The following is a 24,299-nucleotide window of genomic DNA, read 5'->3' as shown; positions in this document are numbered from 1 at the left end:
AGGTAACACACACACACACACACACAAATCAGCCACCAGCAGAGAAGAAGAAAGGCGATGGAAACTCCCGATGTGTTATTTAAGGTGCTGAGAGGCGCTGAAGTGATAGAACCGTCTCATGAACTATTAGCCTTAAGAAACTATATGTGTTTTGATGTCAGGAAGTGAAACAGTGTCGTAATAAGTCCCTAAAAATGTGGAAGTGGTTACAGAGGCAGGAAGAATGTTTTAGGTTGCCTCTGTTGGAAACAATGTAGATACTAAAGGGGATCCTGGGAGGCCTAGGGGAAGCAGGGATGGTAAAGAAAGTCCCATGGTGGAGCAATGAGGAGGGAGCAGTCAGGAAAGTGCTGACTCATCCTGAGTTTGGATCCCTAACACTTGTGTAAAAAGCTAACATGGCGGCAGGCACTCGTCTCCCTAGCGCTGGGGAAGCAGAGACAGGAGAATCTTTGGAGTTCACTGAATCACTGAGTGTCAGATTCTGGGAAAGACGGCGAGTGACTGAAGAGCCTCCGGCTCGTGAACGCCCACATGCGCATGGGCACACACCCAGGAGCACGGACACTGTGCACACGCAAAGCCTAACCAGGCTGCTGATGTGAACGTGAGCTTAGCCCCGCGCAGCAGCAAACACTTGCGATCTCAATAGTCAGGGGCTGAGGAAGGAAGATCGTGATCCTGGGCCAGCCTGAGCTACAGAGCAAGATCCCGCTTCAACAGGAGAAAAGGAAGAAATGTGGGTGTTGGGGTGCCTCGGAAGGAAGGAAGGAAGAAAGGAAGGAAGGAAGGAAGGAAGGAAGGAGGGTAGGTAGATGATGATCAAAAAAATATTAGACAGGGCTGGAGAGATGGCTCAGAGGTTAAGAGCACCGACTGCTCTTCCAGAGGTCCTGAGTTCAAATCCCAGCAACCACATGGTGGCTCACAATCATCTATGAATAAACTAAATAAATCTTTGAAAAAAAATTAGACAAAAGATGGTCCTTTCTTCAAAGTGGCAGAGAACTTGGCTTACTATGTTGTAGTGTTGGGAACTATAGTCTGTAGCCCTCTTCTGCACATGAACACGGTACACATACAGACAAGCAAGCACACACATGCACACATAAAGAAATATACATAAAACGTTGGCTCAGTGGTAAAGCACTTGCTGGACAGGAATGAGAGCTGGAGTTGAGATCCCAGGAACCCACTTAATGACAGGCAGGCAAGGTGCCCTGACTACAGTCCCAGCACACGGGAGGCAGAGACAGGAGGATCCCCGGAGTCCTCTGGCTGGCTGACCAGGCTAGGGAGCTTTGGATTCAGTGAAAACCTAAGGTAGACAACAGATGAGAAAACATTATAGCACATGCACCCACACATGTGAACATGCAGACACACACATGAATGTGCAAACATATGTGTGAACAGGCAAACACACAGGGACGGTGGAGATGACTGCTGCCCTGGAGGAGACAGGGAGCCTGGGACCACAGGGGACCACAGGCTGCTCACTGCTCAGAGCATAACCATGAAGAGGCAGAAAACAGAAGGGAGAAACATTCAGATCCCTGGACCTTCAAAGGGCTCTCTCTGGAATAAAATGCGCCCTGCCACCTCCTGACTGTCTTTCAGTCTGGAGAAGGGCCGGCCTACCTGCATTTCTGCAGTGGATAAAGATTTGGAATGCTCCAATTCTCATCAGAGCCCAGTGACCTGGGGCTGCAAGTCCTTCTGCTGAGCAGAGGTGGCTGACAGGTTGTGGCCCACAGCTGGGCAAAGGAGGCCAGCAGCAATAGAGTTAGACCAGAAGGGTGAGGTAGGGGGGCAAGCACCACACTGAAGGCTTCGGCCACAAAGCAGTGGTCAATCTGACTTTCCAAAGCAGAAGTAAAAGTGAGCTTTAAATACAAACAGCAGCACAAAGCATCCCTAGAGAACCTCAGTAAGAAAACACAAAAACCTCACCACACCCTCGGACAAGTCAACCAGGGGCACAGGGAGATGGTCAGTGAGTCAGAGCGCTTGCTGCACAGGAAGGAAGGTCTGAGTTCCAATCCTCAGCACCAACGGAAAACACTAGGGAGGGCTACAAACACCTGTGATCCCTGTGCTGTGGGGTGGCGACTGGAGGAGCACTAGGGCTTGCTGAGCGCCCACTTACCCAGTCAGATGCCATCTCAAGGGAAGATGGCAGAAAGGGATGGAGTAGGACCCCAACTTCCTCCTCTAGCTTCTGGGCACACCCATGTACACACATATATGCATATATCACACACACACACCACCACCACCCCACACATCACACTATATATACAACACACACACACACGCATACACACACACGCATACACACACACACACACACACACACACACACAACCTACCACATCCCACACGACATACACATACCTCCCCCCATACACATACTCCACATGAATACACACAACTTCCCCCACACACACAGAAGAAAGATTAAAAAACAAAATAAATGCCAGGCAGTGGTGGCACACACCTTTAATGCACTTGGAAGGCAGAGGCAGGAGGATTTCTGTAAACTCCAGGCCGCCTGGTCTAGGTATGTCATAGACAGTTCCAAGCCAGCTAGGGCTACGTAGAGACATCCTGTCTCAAAAACTAACAACAAAAACAATAACAACAACAAAAACCCTTAAAGTCAGGTGGGTGGTGGGGCAACGCTGAGCAGTCTAACAGACTCCAGCAGTTGCAGAAAATATATATGAGGAAACAGAAAATAGATGAAATATTCTTAAGATCCAGGTACATGTCTCTAAACCCAGCCTACAGGTTCTAGGTCACCCAGAGCCTCATAGCAAGTAACCTTTGTATCATTTAAAACAAACAAAAGAAAAGTTTTAAAATTTTCTAGTTACAAACCCTCAAATCAAAAATCTCATGTTTCCACTCTGGAAAGACTCTTAGAACAACTCCAGACCTACTTGAATAATCAAATATAATACTAGTTAGTTACTAGTCAGTTACTTACTTGAATTCTACCTGAAAACTAAATTTTTATGGTCCATGGAATTTAATACATGGTTCCCAGGAGAAAGAGAGAGAGAGAGAGAGAGAGAGAGAGAGAGAGAGAGAGAGAGAGAGAGAGAGAGAGAGAGAGAATATCAACCCTCATTTGATAGTCTGCACACAGGTGGTGGGGTGTGGCAAGTGGAGGGAAGACTTTTTGAATTATAAATTTAGGCTGGGGAGATGGCTCAGTGTTTAAGAGCACTGACTGCTCTTCCAGAGGTCCTGAGTTCAATTCCCAGCAACTACATGGTTGCTCACAACCATCTGTAAGGGGATCTGATGCCCTCTTCTGGCAGGCAGGCATACATGCAGATAGAGCACTGTATGTATGTATAAAATGCCTAAAGAAAAAAGAAAAAAAATTGTAAGAATTCTCTGCTCTGGGAAAATAGAAAATCTAGGGTCAGCCTGGGCTACATAATGAATTCACTGCTGTTCTGTTCTGTGTTACAGAGGGGATAGAGATTGCCTTAAACAAGAGCAGCAAAAAGGTAACAAAAATATCAAATGACTGTTGTGTAACAATTTTCTCCAATATTAAAACATTCCATCCAAAACAAAAACAAACAAACAAAAAACATTCCCATTCCATCCTTCAGGGAAGAGGAGGGTAAACAAAATAGCTTCAGGAAGTCCCTGAAACCCACCAGAGTCACTAGGCCTACCAGAGTCACTAGGCCTCTTCCTGCTAAAGTAAACAAAGCAGCAAAAACTCAAACAAGCCAAGCTGCAAAGAAGACTCTCTCTCAGATAAGCCGGAGCAGAGATGGAGAGTCTCAGACCAGACCAGCCGCCCAAGAGAAACAGAAACCAGTTGAGCTGCATAGAAGAGGCAGAGCGCAGCCAAGCTCACTTCTCAGTGTGCTCCAGGTTTCCCAGGTTTTGTGAGCTGTCACCCATGCTAGTGATGCAGCTGCCTTTGAGTCATTTCTGCTCCTGTAAGTAACCCCAATAAAACTCATGGTTCACCAAGTTGGGCTTTGGTGGTATTCATACTTTAGTCAGTTGAGGGTTCCATATCTGGAATTCTGGAATGAATAGGTGTGTGTGTGTGTGTGTGTGTGTGTGTGTGTGTGTGTGTGTGTGTGTGTAGTATAGTGTTTTCCCAGGAAAAGTTTTGTCACACAGCAGTGACCAGCAAGCAAGATAAGTCAAGGCCAGGTCCATATGAAGGCAAACCATAATTGAATGCTGAAAACCACGATCAGTGAAAGCAGTCAGAGAAGGGAGGAACAACAGAGCATGACAAACTTCTCAACACATGAAACCAGGACACCTAAACAGCAACATAACAGGAGACGACTTCTTCTTCTTTCTCTTCTTCTTCTTCTTCTTCTTCTTCTTCTTCTTCTTCTTCTTCTTCTTCTTCTTCTTCTTCTCTTACTCCTCCTCCTTTTCTCTTCCTCCTCCCCCTCCCTTCCTCTTCTTCCTTCTCCTCCTCCTCTTCTTCCTCCTCCACCTCATTATTATTTAAGATAGGGTTTCTCTGTGTGTAGCCCTGATTGGCCTGGAATTCACTCTGTAGACCAGGTTGGCCTTGAATTCATAGAGATCTGCCTGCCTCTGCCTCCTGAGTCTACATAGAGAATTCTAGGACAGCCAGGGCTACATAGTGAAACCCTGTCTTAGGGGTGGGTGGGTGGGGTGTGGTGAATATGTCCAGCTGGGCTGACTTATCTGCTCCTCCAGATTCCTCTTCCCTTCCCCTGAGCTCTCACTGCAGGAAGTTGACCACTCCACACTGTACCTACAAGGCTATGAAGAATGAGGCTACCAGAAGGGACGTGAGCTGATCACTCCAGGATGGGTCCCGACTGTTGGGGGATCCGTCATCGCCACACAATCTGCTTCATGACTTCCACATCACCTGTCCATTTCTTCGTGAGCAGTCCCTTTACCTTCCTCCGGATTACTGTCACTGTGAAGAGGGACCAGTTGTTGGCCTGACTAACTCTGTGGTGCTGTATTTGCTTCTTCGATATCTTCCCTCCTCTCATCTGCCCCTTTCCTCTCACTTTGAATTCCAGAGGCAACAAGACTCTAAACATCCTCCTGCTGCAGAACGGTGAGCTTTGCAAACAGACCATCCCACAGTGAGATCACGTGCCTCATGAGGCCAGCTAGCTAGCGACCCATGCTGTCGAGGGGCACCCTGCAGCTGCAGAATTATCTCTTGAGAACCAGGCTGCTCCCCTCCAGGGCTTCTCCTGAATCTCCTGCAGAACTCCAGAGGAGTCAATGACCAGCCCACTGCTGACCAACCAAGACTTCCTGCCCCAGCAACTACACAAACCACAAACCCTTCACTGCTTCCTCTTTATACAAAATCTCGGAGTTCCTCTAGGCCCCTTGAAGATGGACTTAGGGTCAGCGGACCTGTATCTGCCCATCTCAAGAGCCTCACGATGACTGCATCTCCTCTCTGTCTCGCCTTAAACCCAGTCTACTGAGACTCCTAGAGCCACGGCTTTTGCCCTAAAACTCCACCAACAAGTAGAAATGAGAATCTGTTTCTTTTTATGGACCACAAACTCCTATTACCGAGTTTTTCTTTTTAGTCCAGGGTCTCAGGTGGTCCAAGGTGGCCTCAAGCTATAGTCAATGGTGACCATTGAACTTCCACACTTCTTGCCTCTACCTCGTAAGTACAGGGATTAAAGGTACATGTCATCAGGACACCAGGACTGGTTTATGAACTTCTAGGAAGTCCACCCAGGGCTCTCCGTGCTAACTTAGCTATCCCCAACCCACAAGCTGTAAGGCTCACAGTATTTTATATTTTTTAAAAAATCAAAGCATGCACAGCAAACAGTAAAATAGAGAGAACAAAAAGGAAATGAGAGGGGTTGGGGATTTAGCTCAGCAGTAGAGCGCTTGCCTAGCAAGCACAAGGCCCTGGGTTTGGTCCCCAGCTCTGAAAAAAAGAAAAAAGAAAAAAAAAAAAGGAAATGAGAAAAACAATTATGATTACAGTCTAATGCTATTCAGCTATTTGTGATGACCAAGTTCACTCAAAGCAAAGAAGCAAACAACCCTAGGGACGCAGAGGACTTGAAGGATAGAATTACAGAAGCCGAAATTGATATACTATACACACAGACTTTCCTTATGAAAAGTTCAGCCACACAGAAAATGAAGAGAGCTAGCACCTGGCAAATGTGCTTTAACTAAAGTTGCAACTGCTTCCTTCCGGCTGCCTACACGACTGACCTGTGAGGGAAGCGGTGCCTGACTGGGGGAGGGAGAGGGGAACTGAGAGTGAGAACAGGGACACAGTCAGAGCTTGATGGCAGAATCCTGCAGTCCTGTGTCCCTCATGCAGGATCTGAGACCTGTTTCACTCCTACAGCCGTGAGGAGATGACCTGATAACAAGCATGGGCTGGAAGGAGACCCCAAGCGTCAGAAGAGACAGACTTCGTGGCTGACGCTGTAATTGCACACTGATAAACTCTGGGCAGACAGCCCGGCCACGCCCAGCCAGGCTCTAACCACGACAGCAGTGAGGTGGTTAAACTGTGCTGCTTGAAGTGACGCAGAGTGTGAGGTTGCTCTGGAAGGCCCTGTGGACAAGTGCACACAGCGGCATACACTCTCACATGCACATCAGTGCACACGAAAGCAAATAAAACTCTCAAGAATGTAAAAAAAGAATACAGAGCTCTAGCCAGCCCTAATCTCAGAAAATATGGAAAATCCACTGAATTCCTATTCTAGTATCAGAAAATCCAGGCGTCTGCACTCTGCCTGCTCAGGTTCAGGACACCTCACCCCAGTCCCTCTTTCTCACACACTGCTGAGACCCAACCCGGAAGCATTTGTCCTGTGTCTGCCTGCCGATCTCACCTAACTTAATGTCCTCCGGGCTCATTCAAATTGCTGCAAAGAACAGAATTCTGGTTTATATTCTGATTTAAACAAGACAACTATGAAAAATCTTTTTTTTTTTTTTTTTTGGTTCTATTTTTCGGAGCTGGGGACCGAACCCAGGGCCTTGCGCTTCCTAGGCAAGCGCTCTACCACTGAGCTAAATCCCCAACCCTTGAAAAAACTTATAAGGCAATTAGTACACTGTGAACATGGACTAGATAGTCAATGACCCCCACTTTCTCTTTTAATTTTAATTAATTAATTTTTCAGACAGGGTCTCATACTATAGCTTCAGCTGGCCTGGAACTTGTTCTGCAGACCAATCTGGCCACCTCCTCAGAGACCTGCCTGCCTCTGCCTCTTGGGTGCTTGGATTAAAGGCATGCATCACCACATTTATTTATTTTATGTGCATCAGTGTTTTGCCTATATGTCTATATGAGGATGTCGGATCCTCTGGAACTGAAATTACAGACAATTATGAGCTGCCACGTGAGTGCTGGGAATTGAACCCAGGTCCTCAGGAAGAACAGCCAGTGCTCCTGACCATCTCTCCAACCTCCACTTTTAGTTTTTACAGAGGGTCACATTATGTAGCCCAGGCTAACTTGAAACTCACTGGATCCACCTGCCTCTGTCTCCAGAGTGCTAAGATTAAGGGCATGTGCCACCACCTGGCATAATACTCTTTCCTGTCATAAATAAATTAAATTCTGTATAATAACTTTTAATACCAAGCTGAGGATGGATGGGATTGGCCCAGGGTTGTCACCACCCTGGAGGACAGAAGCCTGAGAGATAGGGCCTTTCAATTAACAAAACAAGGACACCCGTGTGCCCATCCTGTGTTCTGCCAGAGCAGATACAAGAAACAGGCGAAGGTTTGGAATTGGGGCCAGGTCATCCTCATCACAGAGACGAAGGCCTCAGAAACTTCACGAGATAAACCGAAAACTCGTAGACATAGGATCCCGGGGCTGGTGGGGTACAGCCGGGTACGACCAGGCTCATGCCCAGAACCCAGTGACACCGTGGTGACATCCCCATGGTCAGTCTGGGGCCCGGCCTCAGTCCCCACCCTGAAGCCACTGTGCCCCTCTGATTACAGCCTCCTTCTGTGCCTTGACTTCCAGGTCTCTCTTCCACCTTAGTGGAAGGACATCTAAAGCTTCCTACAGGGCCCTTCAATGCTGGGGCTCCCTGGAGTTTGGACCTTGGCCTTGCTTCCCTCTCTGCCACTACACCCATTTGACAGGCTCTAGAGCCTCACCTCTGCAGGCTGCCTTCTCCTTAGAGATCGGGCTGTACCTGGGGCATCCACTTCTGAACACCTACCAGGAATTTTCCCTCTCCCTCAGCACGTGTTTCCTGAGCGCTACCATGTGGTGAATAAGGCCGGCACCTGTCCTCAGGCAACTCCTCTGCCCAGAGCCCAGCCCAGGGACTGGAAACCTGGCGCTATCCTGAATGCTACTGTCCTTTTGTCTCCATGCATCTCCACGGGGATGCTGGTCCTCAGAACCTGGTCCTAGTTCCTGGCAGGGGATGGCTAAATAGAAGTGGACAAACCCCCTACCCCTTCCTCTCCCACGGGCACTGGCCAGGTTCTGGCTTTCATTACCTCACTGTGAACACCTGATCCTCTCCTCCAGCCCATCCTCACATCACCCAACAAAATCGTTCAACATGGCGCAAGGCGACTGGCTATTCTGAGATTCTCATCCATTAAAGACTTCTGCTTCTGGCATGGAAACCAGCTTCAGTCAACAACCCAGTAGACAGCGAGTCCACGACTAGCTAAAGGTTACCCATCGCTAGCTGCCCAACAAAAGCAAAAGCAATCCTCTGACATGCCCGGCTCTTGGAGTTACCAGGTATGCATTGGATCCAGAATATATTAATGGCCCCTATAAATCATCAATAAAAATAATCCTATTTGAGGGGACACAAAGCAAGAGACCACAAATGAGATTCAGTGAAAGAGAGGAGCCGGGTGGTAGTCCCTGCCTGCAGTCCTGGCTCGGAGGGCTGAGACAGGAAGAGTGCGTTCCCTGATCCAAGGACGGTGGCTGTGTGTAATGAGTTCCCAGCTTGTCTGGACCACAGACAGAAAGTTATGCTCCCAAAACAAAGCAAGATAGACAGACAGACAGATCCAATGGCTAATAAACAGAGTAAAAACTTCTATAACTAAACCAACATGATACTGATATATAAACAGATACACATGACATATATGAATGTAATATAAAAAGAAAATATCCACAGGAAAAATATGGACAGATGTTTACATTAATTAGCTGATGAAAGATCAGATGTTGAAAGTTTTGCCATAGCATCAAGTTAAATTTTGTTGGTCCAGAAAGTGTACCTGTGGGACCAGGGACACAGCACAGCTGTCAGTGAGTTTGCCTGACAAGTATGAAGTCTGGTATTTAGTACTGTCAAAAAAGGGGGAGAGAGAAGAGAAGAGAAGGAAAACCTAGATAGTTTAAGTGCAAGAAAGGAGAGTGTGAGGGCTAAAGGACAGTGAGGGAGATCGTGACAGACTGCCATGTGCTGTTTGAGGTTACCAAGAAGCTGGCTGTGGCATCAGGCTTACCCGGCTCCACTCCTTTTGCAAGTCTATCTTCAAGTGTCCTCCATGGTCTGTGGGTGGTGTGGCCACTCAGACAGGGAGGGAAGAGAACAGGGCAGGAGCCCCAGGGCAAAAGGACTGCCTCCTTGAGAAACATGTGAAGGCCAACCATTTCCTTTCTTTTCTTTCTTTTCTTTTCTTTCTTTTTTTTTTTTTTTTTCCGGAGCTGGGGATCGAACCCAGGGCCTTGTGCTTGCTAGGCAAGCACTCTACCACTGAGCTAAATCCCCAACCCCACGGCCAACCATTTCTAACTCACGTTATTTTTTTGTTGCGTTTTTGAGACAGGGTCTCTTTACATAGCCCTGGCTGCCTGTGTAGACCAGGCTGGCCTCAGACTCATAGAGATCCCTCTGCCTCTGCCTCCTAAGTGTTGGGATTACAGGTGTGCACCTAGCCTACTTCTTTTTTTAATGTATATGGATATTTTATCTGCATATGTGTCTGTGCATGCCTGGTGCCCACAGAGGCCAAATGAAGGTGTGAGATCTCCTGGGACTGGAGTTACAGACGGTTGTGAGTCTCTATGCCAAGAGGAATGGAAATCAAACCCAGGTCTTTCTTAAAGATTAGTTTAAAAAATAGTTTAAAAATGTGTGTGTGTGTGTGTGTGTGTGTGTGTGTGTGTGTGTGTGTGTGTGCTGTGTATATGGTTGTCAGAAGAGGTCAGGAGAGAGTGTCAAGTTCTGTGGAACTAGAGTTATACATAGTTGTGAGCTGAGATCTGAACTCTGGAGGCCAAGCTGTAACAGTTGTTCGTTCTGTGATCCTGCTGTTGGGAGCGAGCAAGAGAAGCGTGTGCTACATCCTGCTGTTTGGCTTTCAGATCCCATTTAACCTAGGAGATCTGGGAACCTCCTATAGCCGAACAACTTCTGTTTTATGGAGACAGTTCTCTGAGTCCAGCCACCTTAAGGACAGCTTCTCCATCTTGCTGGCAGGGTCACACTAAGTTCATGTTCCCAGGCCCAGGAACCAACTCCTACCCTGGTTGGCAATAACTTGGCACAGATGTTGCAAGCTTAAATATTCTGTGACATTTTGGCTTGTGTTGGAGTCTGTTCTGTAGCTTGGTTACAGTAAACTGTTGTCATCTGCACTGAGCTGGTGCTTGAGTTATGTTGTGCTTAAACAAACCCCACAACAGTATAAAAATGTCTACAGTGGGAAAGAAAAGTCTAACCTTCAGCCATGGGAAGCTCATTCACGGAGAAAGCTCAATGGGCGACTCTAGCTGTCGGCCTCGCCGTCCCCAGTCAGTTCCCATAGGTGCCTCGAATGCCTGATCTGGTGATGTCATCCCTACCTGTTGCTACTGTTCTTGTGTTGTTTTTCCAGACAGGGTTTCTCTGTGTGGCTCTGGCTGTCCTGAAACTCGCTGTAGACCAGGCTAGCCTCCAACTCAGAGATCCACCTGCCTCTGTCTCCTGAGTGCTGGGATTAAAGGCCTGTGCCACCTAGCCTGGCTTGCTACAGTTATTCTTTTACACAAGAAGCTTCACCTGAGAAGCCACTTGCTTTGCCCAGGGCTCTACAGGTAACTGCGCTGACTGCTAACAGAGTCCCCAGTCAACAGCTAGAGCTGAAGCACCCCGTCTGATGACAGAGCACTGAGCTTCTTTTAATCTGTCTACCACTTACGATCTACCCTTTCGTTTAAAACTGAAAGTAGGGCCAGTGCGGGGCTCAGTGGGTAAAGGTGCTTGCCACCACCGACCCACGCGGACGGAAGAAAGGACCAATTCCCGTACGTTGTCCTCTGACCGCCACAAGAGCAACCGGCCTCCACGCAAACTCAAAACAAACCATTTCTTAAAAGCTCAAAAGTATGACGACCCTACGTTATTCTCCAGACCATACGGAACAGGAATTAGGGAAGGCAGATCTGCCTGACCCTGAGGACAGTGCCCAGGAGGCAGGCAGGGGAGGGAGGGACAGTGATTACCGCGTCAATCTCGTTGAGGACCTTCCACTGCTCATAAGGGACACTCAGCGCCTCGGCTGTCTGGATCGTCCTCTTCATCTGGCTCGTCCAGACCTTCAGGTCCTTGATGTTCTGGTCACTGATGAACTGAGCTAGGTGCTTGGAAAACTGAAACACGTTACAGCACCTCAGCCCCACAGGGCCTGGGCAAACAACCTCAAAGAACAGGGTCCCCAGGGCCAGCCCTAACTCAGGAGCAGGTTTAGTTAAAAGGCCACACTAACTTCCCAGTGACGCACACATCCAAGTACTGCTCTGTGCATTCTCCCCGGACACCGAGAGCAAGCCCAGATTTGTCAGGTTCCCCCATATTGATCCATTGTCCTAAGGCCACATGACCTCTTTCTTCTATGACCTCGGTACCCCCTGAACTGTGTCAAGGCCATAGCTGCTCCGTTGGGACTCAGGCTACTCTCAGGGGAGTGTGACCCTGCCAGGAGAATGCTCGAATGCATTTGCTCAATGCCCCATCCCTCTGCCTACGCTCTACACCGGATAACCACTGTCCACCTCAACTGTACAATGGCTATAGAAGTCTGCTACACACATATTCACATATCCATCCCGCCTCCCAAAGGTAACACACACACACACACACACACACACTGACCTCCCGGCCCCGGGGGGAGAGTCCAGGGTCCCCACCAATCCGGCCCTTGAGGTTGAGCTCACTCTCCCCGTGCCGGCAGAGGTAGATGGAGCGGGGTGTTACATGGATGTTCATGAGGTAATAAACGATGCGACTCTGGATGTGGTCGGCAACACGGTTCACCACATAACTCTGCCCCACGTCCATGATCTTGATGTAGGACAGATCCCTTGCCAGAGAGAAGGTAGAGAGAGCCTGTGAGGGTGGCCAGGCCCTTGGAAGCACAGCGGCAGCCACAGGAACCAGCTGTAAAGCCCGCAACTCTGCCCACGGGATCTGAGATCACAACACACAGGGCCATCAGCTGGTGTGCAAGTGACAGGGGGTGAGGCAGCTGGGACACACCGCAGTGACACACATACATGCACTGGGCGGGTGGTCAACACTCATGCTAAAGGGGACAGCTAGAGCAGTGGTCAGTCAAGTCATGTGGCGATTTTACTGCTGCGTGTGTGTGCGTGTGTGTGTGCGTGCGTGTGTGTGTGTGTGTGTGTGTGTGTGTGTGTGTGTGTGTGTGTGTTCCCTTGCCTCCCTCTGTGCTCCTAAGCTGAACCAGAGACAGCTGACCTGGCAGTAGCAAACATTGCACTCCCCAAAGTTCCCGGGCAGCTTTCCTTCCCCAGAGACCCTCTCCTCCAGTCAACGGTCAAGGTCATCTATGTGCCAAGGAGCTGCCGCCCTCATCAGGCAACCAGTGGCCAAGAGCACAGGAAGACGATGGTGCTGGCCGCTCTCTCCACTTTGCACCTGAATGATGCTTCTGCTTGGAGAGAGCACTTAGGTTGGCAGCAGTGGGGATGGGCTGTGACTTAGCAGTGCTGGGAACCAGCTGTGACTTGGCAGTGCTGGGGACAGGCGGACAGGCGGACAGGCGGTGACTTAGCAGTGCTGGGAATGGGCGGTGGTACAGCGGAGAACTCCCGGATGTTCTCATCTGAGTTCTCCCTGTCTGCGAGTTTGTTACCTTTACGCTACCAATAAAACCAGGAGCAACGTTTGCTGCTGACAGGTCTAACTGGGGCTGTCAGGATGAGCCCCACTAGTGCAGTAGTCCTGCAGAATGACAAGAAGCAATGCTGGGGACACCCGGGGGAATAGCAAAGCCACTCAGCTCCAGAGAGCCCGGCAGAGGGAAGAGAGGGTTAGCCCATGGTCAGCACGGGCACACCATTCTATAAGTGCCAGAAGCTGTCCCTCTAGCAGCTGCTTGTGTTCCGTGGTTCACATGCATTCTATATTGGTGTGTAATTATAAACACTCAAACGCATGTTTATATTCTGGCCTTTCACTTAATGCTGGACCACCTACACTCCCACATCTTTCTATAATTATGATTTATGGTGACTAAGACTTCACCACGGTCCCACTGCTATTTCCTAAGCTGTCGCTGCTTAGACTTATGCCAAGAGGCACACGACTGCCAACAACGCCAATGCCACTCACTCACACGCTGTTTCTATAGTTTTAGTAGAACACACCCATGGCCATTTATTTACAGTTTCTTTTGCCGCACAATGGCACAGTCAGTAACTGCAGCAGGGTTCTAAACCCTAAACAAACTATTCACTGTCTGGCTGGAGATGTTGCTGATCCCAGCCACCACCCTCGGCCAGGCACCCACCACTCAGCACTCTGGCTTGCACTTCAATCCCAGAGGGAGGCAGATGGACTGACAAGCATTGGCCTCCGACTGCTGCTCATAGGATGGGGAGCTCCCATTCACTTCCCTAACTGTACAATAAAAGAAGGGCAACAAGTGTTTGCAAACATAGAGATTAGGTTTGGTTTTATGGTGGGACAGGAGAAAGTCCTGCCCAGAGAGTTCAACAGGAGATAATGGATGTTCTGTAAGTCACCTCTGGCCAACCATTTCTGCTCCAGGGAAAGAATCAAAAGAGGTCAGACCACATCGGCCTTCTGGTGTGCTTCCCCGAGGGGCCACCACCCTTAAACGACCACCGCAGGGAGCCACAGTGAGGTGGCCAAGTGGACTCTCCCCACCCCCTCAGTGCCTCTGCAGGCCGTGGTGCTCTCTTACCCACCTGTCCTGTTCTTCATCCAGAGACTCATAGGAGTTTTCATAGCATTCAATGCGCCTCATGAAGTCCTCAGTGGCTTCGTCGCTGTCCCGGTTCACATAGTCAGGGCTGCCCAGCTTCACTTGCTGTCGGAGCCGGGCACAGAGTAAGAAGCCATCAGGGCTGGAGTCCAGGCAGAGCCAGAAAGCGAGCGCACAGCTAGGCGGGGGTCAGGGAAGCCAGGCCAGGCCAGGCCAGGGCTAGGGGGCCTCATGAGGCTGGAACTGAGCTGGGGACTGCTCCTGTCAGGAATGCTCTCGAAGCTTTTGTGTCTGAGTTAGCCTTTCACCCTGTGGCTCAGTGGGAAGGCTAGGGCTCTTTCTCCTAAATTATCTTTCAAACCTATATGGCCATTCTAGATAAACAAGGACTAAGGGTGGGACCGGGAAACAAACCCTTAAATAGAAACCCAGCCCACCCCTGGCTGAGGTGCCTCTCTGCTGTGCAGGGACTGTGGGGGTGGGGAAGGGACCAAGGAATGCGAAGGGAGCCAGAACGAAGGCCCAGGAGGCACACAGCCCTGTGGACAAGTGGCCCTCAGGACTCCAGGCTCACCTACCTCCCCATTCCCACAAAATTCAAGATCATGGAAGGTCAGTCCAAGTACCAGCCCAAACTGGGAAAGGGACCTCACTGTCACATGGCACCGGTCTCATTACTGTCCCCAAGGAAGTCAGATGTACTGCTCACCACGATGTTGGCAGCAATGACCTCAGGATCCACACAGATAGATTCAACAAAGAAGGTCTACAGCAGGCCGGAAGAAGCAGGGGCAGGACCACAGAGACGGTTAGTGATCTGCGTTTCCCTGGTCTCTCCCGTCTACCCACCGCCATGCTGACCAAGCTCAAGCATCATGCAGCTAATGGAGGTGTCACTGTATCCTGGGCTCCCCCACTACAGCCCTGGGAAGCAAGTTCCAGGAGAGGAAACTACACCTCCCTCTCACACCACTCAGCCACCCAACCCCAATGCTCACAAACCACAGGAAGCCACAAAGGGAGACTCCAAGCATCCAGAGAGGCAACAACTCAGCTAAGAAGGGGTGCCCAGAAGATCTCACCTTATAGCCATTCTGTTCTCCAAAGTTAAAGATCATCGCTCTCCGTTCTCGGGTGGTATTGGTAGCATCAAAAACCTAGGACCAAACTGGGGTGAGTTCAGGACTCTGGCCTAGGAAGTAAAAGTCTGCCCAAGGCTGCAGCCCAGACATTCTCTGGAGACTGGGCTTCTCTCCAGGATACCTGCTGCCTAGGCTGAAGTCTGGCCTGTCTTCCACAGACTCGCACAGAGGAGTGTACTCAGCAGTGTTCTGCATACAACAGATGCTCGATTCAAATGTGACCAGCCAAACCTAGCAAAACCAGTTAGGCCTGGCACTACGATTTGGATATGGTTTTTCTCCTAAGGTCCATGTTCAAGTTCTCCCAAGAGAGACAGATACGAGTCTGGCCTGCCCAGCTCCGTGCTTTCCTATCTCCAGTGTGATCTTTTCCTTCCGCAGTAGCTCTGCCATGATGTTAGTAAGATCCTTAACACAGGCTTGGGGGTGGGGAGATGCCCAGTCTGGAATTTTTAGCCTAAAAACTGAGCTAAACCTCTTTTGTGAGGGGCTGAGACAGAATCTTACTATGTAGTCCTGGCTGGCTTTAAACATACTGTGTAGGACAGACTGGCCTCAAACTTGCAGCAATCCCCCTGCCTGTGCTTCTCAAATGCTGAGATTACAAGTATGTGCCACCACACCTAATAATGATACATCTTTTCTTTATTACATATTTTTCATTACACACACACAGAGAGAGAGAGAGAGAGAGAGAGAGAGAGAGAGAGAGAGAGAGAGAGAGAATAGCCAAGCCAGAGGACCCACATTCAACCCCTGCGAGTTGCCCTCTGAGCCCTGGACTTGTGTGTGGCACACTTGCACACTCACACACAGGAAAGAGAAATGTTGACTGGTGGTAGTGGTGCACACTTTTTTTTTTTTTTTTTTTTTTTGTTCTTTTTTTCGGAGCTGGGGACCGAACCCAGGGCCTTGCGCTTCCTAGGCAAGCGCTCTACCACTGAGCTAAATCCCCAACCCCATGGTGCACACCTTTTATCCCAGCAATTGGAAGGCAGAGGCAGGCAGATCAGCCTGGTCGGTAAACTATGAGCCAGTCATGATGGCACACGCCTTTAATTCAAGCTCTTAGGAGGCATGGGCAGGCTGATCTCTGATTTCAAGGTCAGTCTGGTCTATGTAATGAGTTCCAGGACAGCCAAGGCTAAACAGAGAAACCCTGTTTTGTTTTTGTCTTTGTTTTTTAATCAACCAACCAACCAACTGACCAACCAAACAACAGGACGTCTCTGCTAGGCAAGGCCTCACCCCCGGTATTTCCCAAGCACTTTTCTGTTGTTTAGACATAGGTTCTCGTGCATCCCAGGTTGGCCCACAGCTCCTTGTACAGACGAGGATGCTCCGAGCCTCCTGTCTACCTCTGCAGCACTGGAACTGCAGGCCAACCCACACTCAGTTCATTCTGTGCTGGAGGTCAGACCCCAGATGTCACGCCTGCTAGGCCAGCACTCTGAGCTACACCTTTCCCCCTCAACTGAAGAAAATGTTATCTGTGGGATTCACTTCAGTAAAACAAACAGGTCAGCAAAGCAAAGGGAAGGAAGGGGGCCTGGGTTACAGGGCAGCTACTTTTCCCAGCAGAGAAGAAGGGTGTCCACACAGTGACTACTGTGCCACAGGCAATGGATACAGGCTGGAGCAGGGTTAGAGAGCTTCACGAGGCACAGCTCCAAGGGGAAAGTGGGAGGGATGAGATACACAGGGCTGGGAGAGCCCTTCCTCACAGACAGCCCAGCTCATCTAACTGCAGGGCTCATTATTCTGGTAGAATTCCCTTGCCAGGCCTTAGCTGCTTTCTGGAACGGTAAACTATGTGGGCAGGGCTCCCTAAACCAGAAGTTTATGTGTGGAAGACTGAGGTATGCTACTGCTGGTGCTGACTTCTCCAAGGAGGAGCTGCAGAGTTAAATGTAGCTGCAAGTTGAGGGGAAACGACAGGCCCAGACACTTCCTTCTGTATGCTTCTTCCCTGGCTGGAACCCTCAGGCACACAGGGGCACACCCATCCCACCCCGCTTCCCTTCCAGGTGTCTGATGAGCAGACGGAGCATAAGGTGGTGGTGACGGATCCTATGTCTCACTCTTGGCTGTTTCTAGGGTGTCATACTTACCGCCACGTGTCCCCCCTCCTCACTGAGGAACTTCCGGACGTCATTGAGGGCTGCCAAGGCACACTGCCTTCAGGAGAGAAAACACAGAGTGAGCCTAGCATCAGACCTTTAACCCTACCACGGACAGGGAAGGGGACAGCCCTTAGGCCTCCTCCCCTTTCAACCCTCAGCACGTGGCTTTCATCGGCTGTGTTCCTGGGTGTCAGGTTTTCTGAACGCTACTTTCCTTGGTCATCTTATCGTGGACCTGCTGCCACTCTGCCACGGTCATGACTCCTAAATGTCATGTGTGGTCTATAATTACCAAGATCAGTTCTTTTCCTGAATTAATTAATTTATGTTTGGTTATTTTATTTTGCGTATATGAGTGTTTTGCCTGCATGATGTATATACACCATGTGTGTGTGCCTGGTGCCCTCAGAGGTCAAAAGGGGGTGCTGGATCCCTCAGAACTGGAGTCACAGGTGGCTGTGAACCACTATGTGGGTGCTGAGACTTGAACCCAGGTTCTCTGCAAGAGCAGCCAGTGCTCTTAACCATGGGGCCATCTCTCCAACCCCGAGGTAAATGCTTTCCAGTCAGACATTCCCTGTGCCAGGCTGAGGGTAGCAAGGAAGGACACAATGGCTGCATATGTCCTGGAAGACAGAACTCCACAAACCACTCCCTAATGGAGCAGGGCGCTGTCCTCTCGGTCTCTGGCACAGTAATGTGCACGTTCAGCTCTGACCTGGGTGATCACGCACAAGTGATCACGCACAGATGCCTCACTTGCTATAAAATGCCACATGTGGGGCCGCTCCCGCTTCACCCACTTCTCCTAAAGGTCTGGAGAAACAAAGCTACCTTTTCTTTGCTTTGCTTGAGGCAGGTCTCGCTATTTAGCACAGAGTGGCCTGGAGCTTGCTACATAGACCAAGCTGGCCTTGAACTCACAGAGCTCCACCTGCCTCTGCCTCTCGAGTGTTGTGCTTTTACTTTCTACCTAAGACATCCTCCCTTTTTAAAACAAGCAGTGCTAGAGATGGAACCCAGGGCAGTGCACATTCCAGGCAGGCCCTCCCACGCTCCTCACTTACTGGCATAGGATAGTGCTAGATCTCCCATCTGTGATCTCAGGGATGTGCACGTAATCCCCACCCTGGCCCCAAACCCCACCCCTGCCCCACCCCTGCCCCCACCTGCCGTGTGTCAATGTCAAAGAACTATACTGCATGGATGTCACTGTGGAGCCAGGCCACTAGGCAGCTGTGCCCTTGTTCCTCCTAGTGATCCCCTGTGCTCTGTAGGGCTTTCAACTGCAAAGAGCTTTCCTCTGGGAGTTGCAGAGAGGGCTCAGTGGTGAATGGCAACTTCAGTGCTTTTAAAGGACATAAGTTCAGTTCCTAGCAGCCATCAGACAATGGGTAAGAAACTCTAACACCGGAGGATACCATGTCTCTTCTGGTTCCTGTATACTTGTATGTATGTGGCATGTGTATACACACACACACACACACACACACACACACACACACACACACACACACAGAGAGAGAGAGAGAGAAAGAGAGAGAGAGAGAGAGAGAGAGAGAGAGAGAGACAAAGAGACAGAAAGACAGAGAGATTTAAAAATTAAAAGAAAGCCAGGGGGTGGTGGCACATGCCTTTAATCCCAGCACTTGGGAAGAAGAGGCAGGTGGATTTCTGCGAGTTAGTCTACAAAGTACAGCCATAGCTGTTACACAGAGAATTCCTGCCTCAAAAAAAAATAGATAAACTAACAGACAGATGAGTGGACAGACATTAAAGCAAATCTTTAGGGGGATAGAGAAATGGCTCAGGGGTTCAGAACACTGGCTACTGTTCCAGGGAACAAGTTCAAATCCCAGCACCCACATCCAATTCTGTGGACTATGGCGCCCTCTTCTGGTTTCTGAGGGCATGGCATGCAGATACACATGCCGAAGAAACACTCGGACACATACAAAAGTAATAAAATGAAAGAAAAATTTAATCTCTAAAAAAGGTGTTTAAGGGGCTAGAGTGATGGTTCAGTGGTTAAGAGCACTTGCTGCTCTTTCAGACGCCCCAGGTTCAATTCCAGCATCCACAGAGCAGTTTGCAACCATCATTAACTCCGGTTCAGGGAATCCAGCACCCTCTTCTGACATCAGAGGACACCAGGCACACATGTAGTGCACAGACATACACAAGGTCACAACACGCATATTTATATATAATAAAAGGTAAAAAAAGGTTTTTAAAAAGTGTTTTCTTTGGCCCATTTTGGTTCATTTTACTCCCTGCTGCAGATCAGCACGCTCTGCGTTAAGCTTTGTGAGTTGTTCTGATTATGATCTACTGTGGAGGAGGAACCCCAGGGCCCCAAAGGAAACACCAGGAGAACACCTTGGGGGCCTGTGTGTACACTCACGGATGAGTGTGCAGACACACTTGTGCTTGCATGTCTGAGTCTGGGCAGGCCTGTATGAATGTACTGTGCTCACGCTTGCCAGTCTGTCGGTGTGTGTGAACTGAGGGCATCCTGTGGGACTCCCAAGGAGATGGCTCACATGCTGGTTCCTGTCGACTTCACACCTTGCCTTTCTTCCTATCAGCTTGCTGTACTGAACCTTAGCCATGCGTCCCGGCAAACTGAAAGACCTGAAGGTATTCTTAGGATCTAAGTGTGCTTGGTATGCAGATGTAAACAAAGACTGAGCACGTGTGTAACTCAGTAACACACACTCAAGAATGAGCCCAAGCGCTCACTCTCTTAATCTCTTACCCTTTTGTACCCTCTCTGCCCCTTCTCTCCCCATTCCCCTTTTCCCTCTCTCTCCACATGTTCATAGCCAGCCTCTCCTCGCCCCACACACCCCTGTCTCTTCTCCCTCCTCGACTCCCCTTCCCATGCCCTAAATAAACTCTATTCCATACTATAAAAAAAAAGAATGAGTCCAAGAGAAAATTCCCATGTGTGCATGTACACTCTCACAGACAGTATAATTACATACGTATGTATGGTTGTGTGTGCATGTGAACACACCCATGTGCACATACGGTATGTAGGCTTATGTGTACGTAGATATGTGCATATAAAGTATGCACATGAGGCTATGTGGTACCCATGGTATACACAGAGAGCTCGTGTGTGGTAAGAAAACGCACTATGAACGTGGCTGGTGGGATGTGTGTGCCTGTGCCCTACAGACGCTCATGTGAACCTGCACGTGCTTGCCTACACCTTCCTCTTGTGTGGTTCCCTCTATCTGAATGCTCGATAGCCTTTGAGACCTCAGCAGTGGGTGTGTGGCTAGGAAAGTAGCCCTTTCTGCTCACGCGTCCCATTTTTAAGACTTCTGGTCCCATCACACAGTGGCAAATGCCTGTAATCCCAGCACTTGCAAGGTGGAGACAAGAGAATCAGAAGTTCAAAGTCATTCCTGGCTATGTAGCAAGTTCAAGGCCAGCCTGAGCTCCATCTCGGCATCTACCTCAAAACAGAACAAAAATTCCTTCTGCCTGGGTTGGGGGTGAGGCCATTCTATCATCAACAAGGCCTGGGTTCAATGCTTAGTACTGCAAACAACAACAACAACAAAAACCAGAACAAAATAAAAACTATTTCTGGTCCTTTTATTTTTCTAGTTCCTTAGAGGAAAAATTGGGATGGTCCCTGGAAGTTGGCCCTGTGGCCCAGTGGCTAGACTCAAGCCTTAGGTGTAGAACAAAAGACAACAGGAATGCCAGTCCCGCCCTCTACCACACGCTCCTCTGTTCCAGCAGGTGACCTTGGGCTGCTTCCTCCCTCCTCGGTCTGCGTTTCTCTGTTTGAATTATTCCCCTTACGCTGCCCTTCAGGAACCCCAGGGAAACTGCTGGCAGATGGGGACACCAACACCACAAACACTACATTCACAGTGCTGTCCCTGTCTAAGCGCAGACTCCACGTATGGGAAGGCACCATCTGGCAAACGGGCCCACACCTCGGCCATGCTTTGGACTTTGCACCTGACACGTTCTTTGCTTCACTAACCATAAGATATCTGAGTGACGGATGACGGGAAGGTTTTGTTGTTTCTATTGTTTTGTTTGATTGATTGATTGGTTTTTGGTCTTTTCAGACATGGTCTCATGCTGCCCAAGCTGGTCTTGAACTATGTAATGAACTGCTAACCTTGAACCTGACCTTCCTGCCTTCACCTTCCAAGTGCTGGGACTGTAGGCATGGACCGTCAAACTCAACAGGGATGGACAGTATCTATGCAGTAGATAGACTTAGGTTCAAAAGTACTCAGCTACTTCAAATGTGAAGTAACCTATACAGAAGTGTATGAGACTCCTGGGCCCTGTGAGCCACAGTAGGTCCAAATATCAATACATCTCCTAGCCTCTAGTCTTACCTAAATGTCAGTTTCCCCTTCTGGATGATTTACCTGGCCTCACCCCTATGACGCAAGAACAAAGGAAGCAGGTTCAAGTGCCCAGCGGGAAGCTCCTGCACCCTGGTGGCCATAGAGAGAATAGGTAGCCTAGGGCCCCTGGTGGCAGTTCCAGGTCAGTAAATGTGAGGCTGGGCTTGATTTGAGGAAGTCACTACTACTGACCTACCATGATGGCGGGGGTTGGGGGGTGGGGTGCGGGGGTGGGGGGGTGCGCAAGTCTGCCACTGTAGCTGACAAGAGGCTTGTGGTGGTTAGTAACTGTCAGGTTGATAGTCTTAGAATCACCTGGAAAAACTCTCCATGACAGACTGTCTGCATCAGGTGGGCCCGTGAGCGTGTCTATGAGGGACTTTTTTTTTTTTTTTTTTTTGGTTCTTTTTTTTTCGGAGCTGGGGACCGAACCCAGGGCCTTGCGCTTCCTAGGCAAGTGCTCTACCACTGAGCTAAATCCCCAACCCGACTTTTTTTTTTTTAAAGATTCATTTATTTTTATGTGCACTGGTGGTTTGTCTGTATTTTATGCCTGTGTGAGGGTGTCAGGTCCCCTGGGACTGGAGTTCCAGAGAGTTATGAGCTGCCACGTGGGTGCTGGGAATTGAACCTGGGTCCTGTGGTAGAGCAGTGTCCTTAACCACTGAACCATCTCTCTAGCCCTTGATTTTTTTTTTTTTTAATTAGGTTAACAAAGGTGAGAAAACCGGTCTTGAACATGTGGGTGACACCCTATGGTGACCTGGTCCCTGAACCGTATTTAAGAGTGAAAACCAAGCAGGGCAGGCAGGCGGGCACGAATGTACTTATCACCTCTCGGTTCTGAGCTGTGGGTATGACTAGCTGCTTCGGCGTCCTGCCTTGACCTGTCTCAGTGGGCTGAAATCTGGAAGAGTGAGCCAAACGTGCCTTCCTCCCCTGAGCTTTCTCTGGGGTGTTTCTGCCTAGTGTCTTAGCACAGTGGCAGACGTGAAGATAGGACAACGCTTATTCCTATTATTATTTGGAGACAGCTCTCACTAAGGAGCTCTGGCTACCTGGGACTCACTACACAGACCAGGCTGTCCCTGAACTCAGAGAGATGTGTCTGCATCCGTTTTCCAAGTGATGGGATCAAAGGTATGTGATCCAAGAAGGGCATGTATGTCGTCACTCCTCAAAGAGTCCAGTCTGAATAGGGAGGGGAACAGAGATCATAAACAAATGTCTGTCTCATGAGCGTCAACTACTTGCTCCACAGCATCCAAACTGTGGTAAACTAAGATCAAGGCCTAGCTGCACATGCCAAGAGCATGTCGAGCACAGGGCAAACATTCTCCAGTACTCATGAGAGTGCCTATCCTGGGGTAGAGAAGAAATAACATGCATCTTCTCGGGTAGCCTGGCATAGACAAGCGATGGTCCCTGGCGTGTCCTGGGTAAGCCTTTCCTCTCCCTGAAGCTCCATCCTTCCTTCCCATGGAATGTCCTTACCAAAGGTCCTTAGCACTGGGGCAGGGCAGAGACGGCCATCAGGAGGCTATACACAACGTCTCCCTAAACCTATTACATGCCAACCTTTCTACAAGCTGAGAGGTTAAGAGCCAGACCTAGAGCTGGGCGTGGAGGCACACACTTCAATCCCAGTACTCTAGAGACAGAAGCAGGCAGATCTCTGTGGCTCCAGGGCAGCTGGGGCAACAGAGTGAGAATCTGTCTCAAAAAAAAAGGCACTGTCCCTGTCATACAGCATCGAGCCGGCCCCATCAGCTGTGCCCCCCCCACCAGCCCCCCACCTCACTTACTTCCTGATTTTCAGGCCCTCTTCATTGTCTGGGAGGAAGAACTCAAAAGATTTGTATGTCTTGACCATGTCCCGGCGATACTGACCCACGTTGAATTCTGAGGGGGAAGGAGAGACTCAGCTTTCACAGGTCAGCAACCCTACAACCCCTGGCCAGGACTCTTCCCTGGACCCTGAACACCGCCCGGGCCTCTCTTCCCCTCCCTCAATAGTTCCCTAAGATGCCCTTGGAGCCTCACCCCGAGTAGGCACGCCAATCCAGTTGAGGTACCGGGTCAGCTTCTTAGAAATGTAGGTCTTGCCCCTGGCTGGCAGGCCCACCATGACGATGAGTGTCGGGCAGTTGGTCATGCAGACTGGAAGACAAGCAGCACTGGGACGGTTAATGTGGATGGTCACCTTGGTGGGATTCACAGTCACCATGGAAACAAATGTCTGGGTTTGTCTCTGAGGGAGTTTCTATTGGGTTAACTGAGGTGGGAAGGTCTGTCTTAAATGTAGGCAGCACCATCAAGGGTCCTGGACTGAAAGCAAAGAAACCCGAAGAAATATGGGCAACACCATCCACCCATCTCTCTGCTTCCTCGCTGTGGCTGCGATGTCACCAGCC

General features: G+C 49.6%; 1 protein-coding gene across 11 annotated transcripts in view; it reads right to left on the bottom strand.

Annotated features, from left to right (window-relative positions):
- Positions 1-24,299, bottom strand: part of Pfkfb4 (6-phosphofructo-2-kinase/fructose-2,6-biphosphatase 4) — a 43,498-nt gene that overhangs the window by 8,157 nt on the left and 11,042 nt on the right. For 8 of the 11 annotated variants that reach the window (XR_015626925.1, XR_015626926.1, XM_087563484.1 and 5 more), the window contains 8 exon segments: positions 23,929-24,045; positions 23,691-23,787; positions 17,486-17,552; positions 15,315-15,389; positions 14,942-14,998; positions 14,216-14,337; positions 12,135-12,342; positions 11,486-11,632 (listed from right to left, as the gene is read on the bottom strand). Coding sequence is in view for 7 of the 11 variants with exons in the window: in XM_087563483.1 (XP_087419609.1) it covers positions 11,486-11,632; positions 12,135-12,342; positions 14,216-14,337; positions 14,942-14,998; positions 15,315-15,389; positions 17,486-17,552; positions 23,691-23,787; positions 23,929-24,045 (890 nt within the window). In the remaining 4 variants the exon portion in view is untranslated. 11 annotated transcript variants of the gene reach the window in all.

The sequence above is a fragment of the Rattus norvegicus genome, chromosome 8 (assembly GCF_021556685.1).
Source record: "Rattus norvegicus strain SHRSP/BbbUtx chromosome 8, alternate assembly SHRSP_T2T, whole genome shotgun sequence".
In the NCBI taxonomy this organism is placed as follows: domain Eukaryota; kingdom Metazoa; phylum Chordata; class Mammalia; order Rodentia; family Muridae; genus Rattus; species Rattus norvegicus.
Note: the sequence above shows the minus strand (reverse complement) of the source record. Positions and strands in the feature narration are given on the sequence as shown.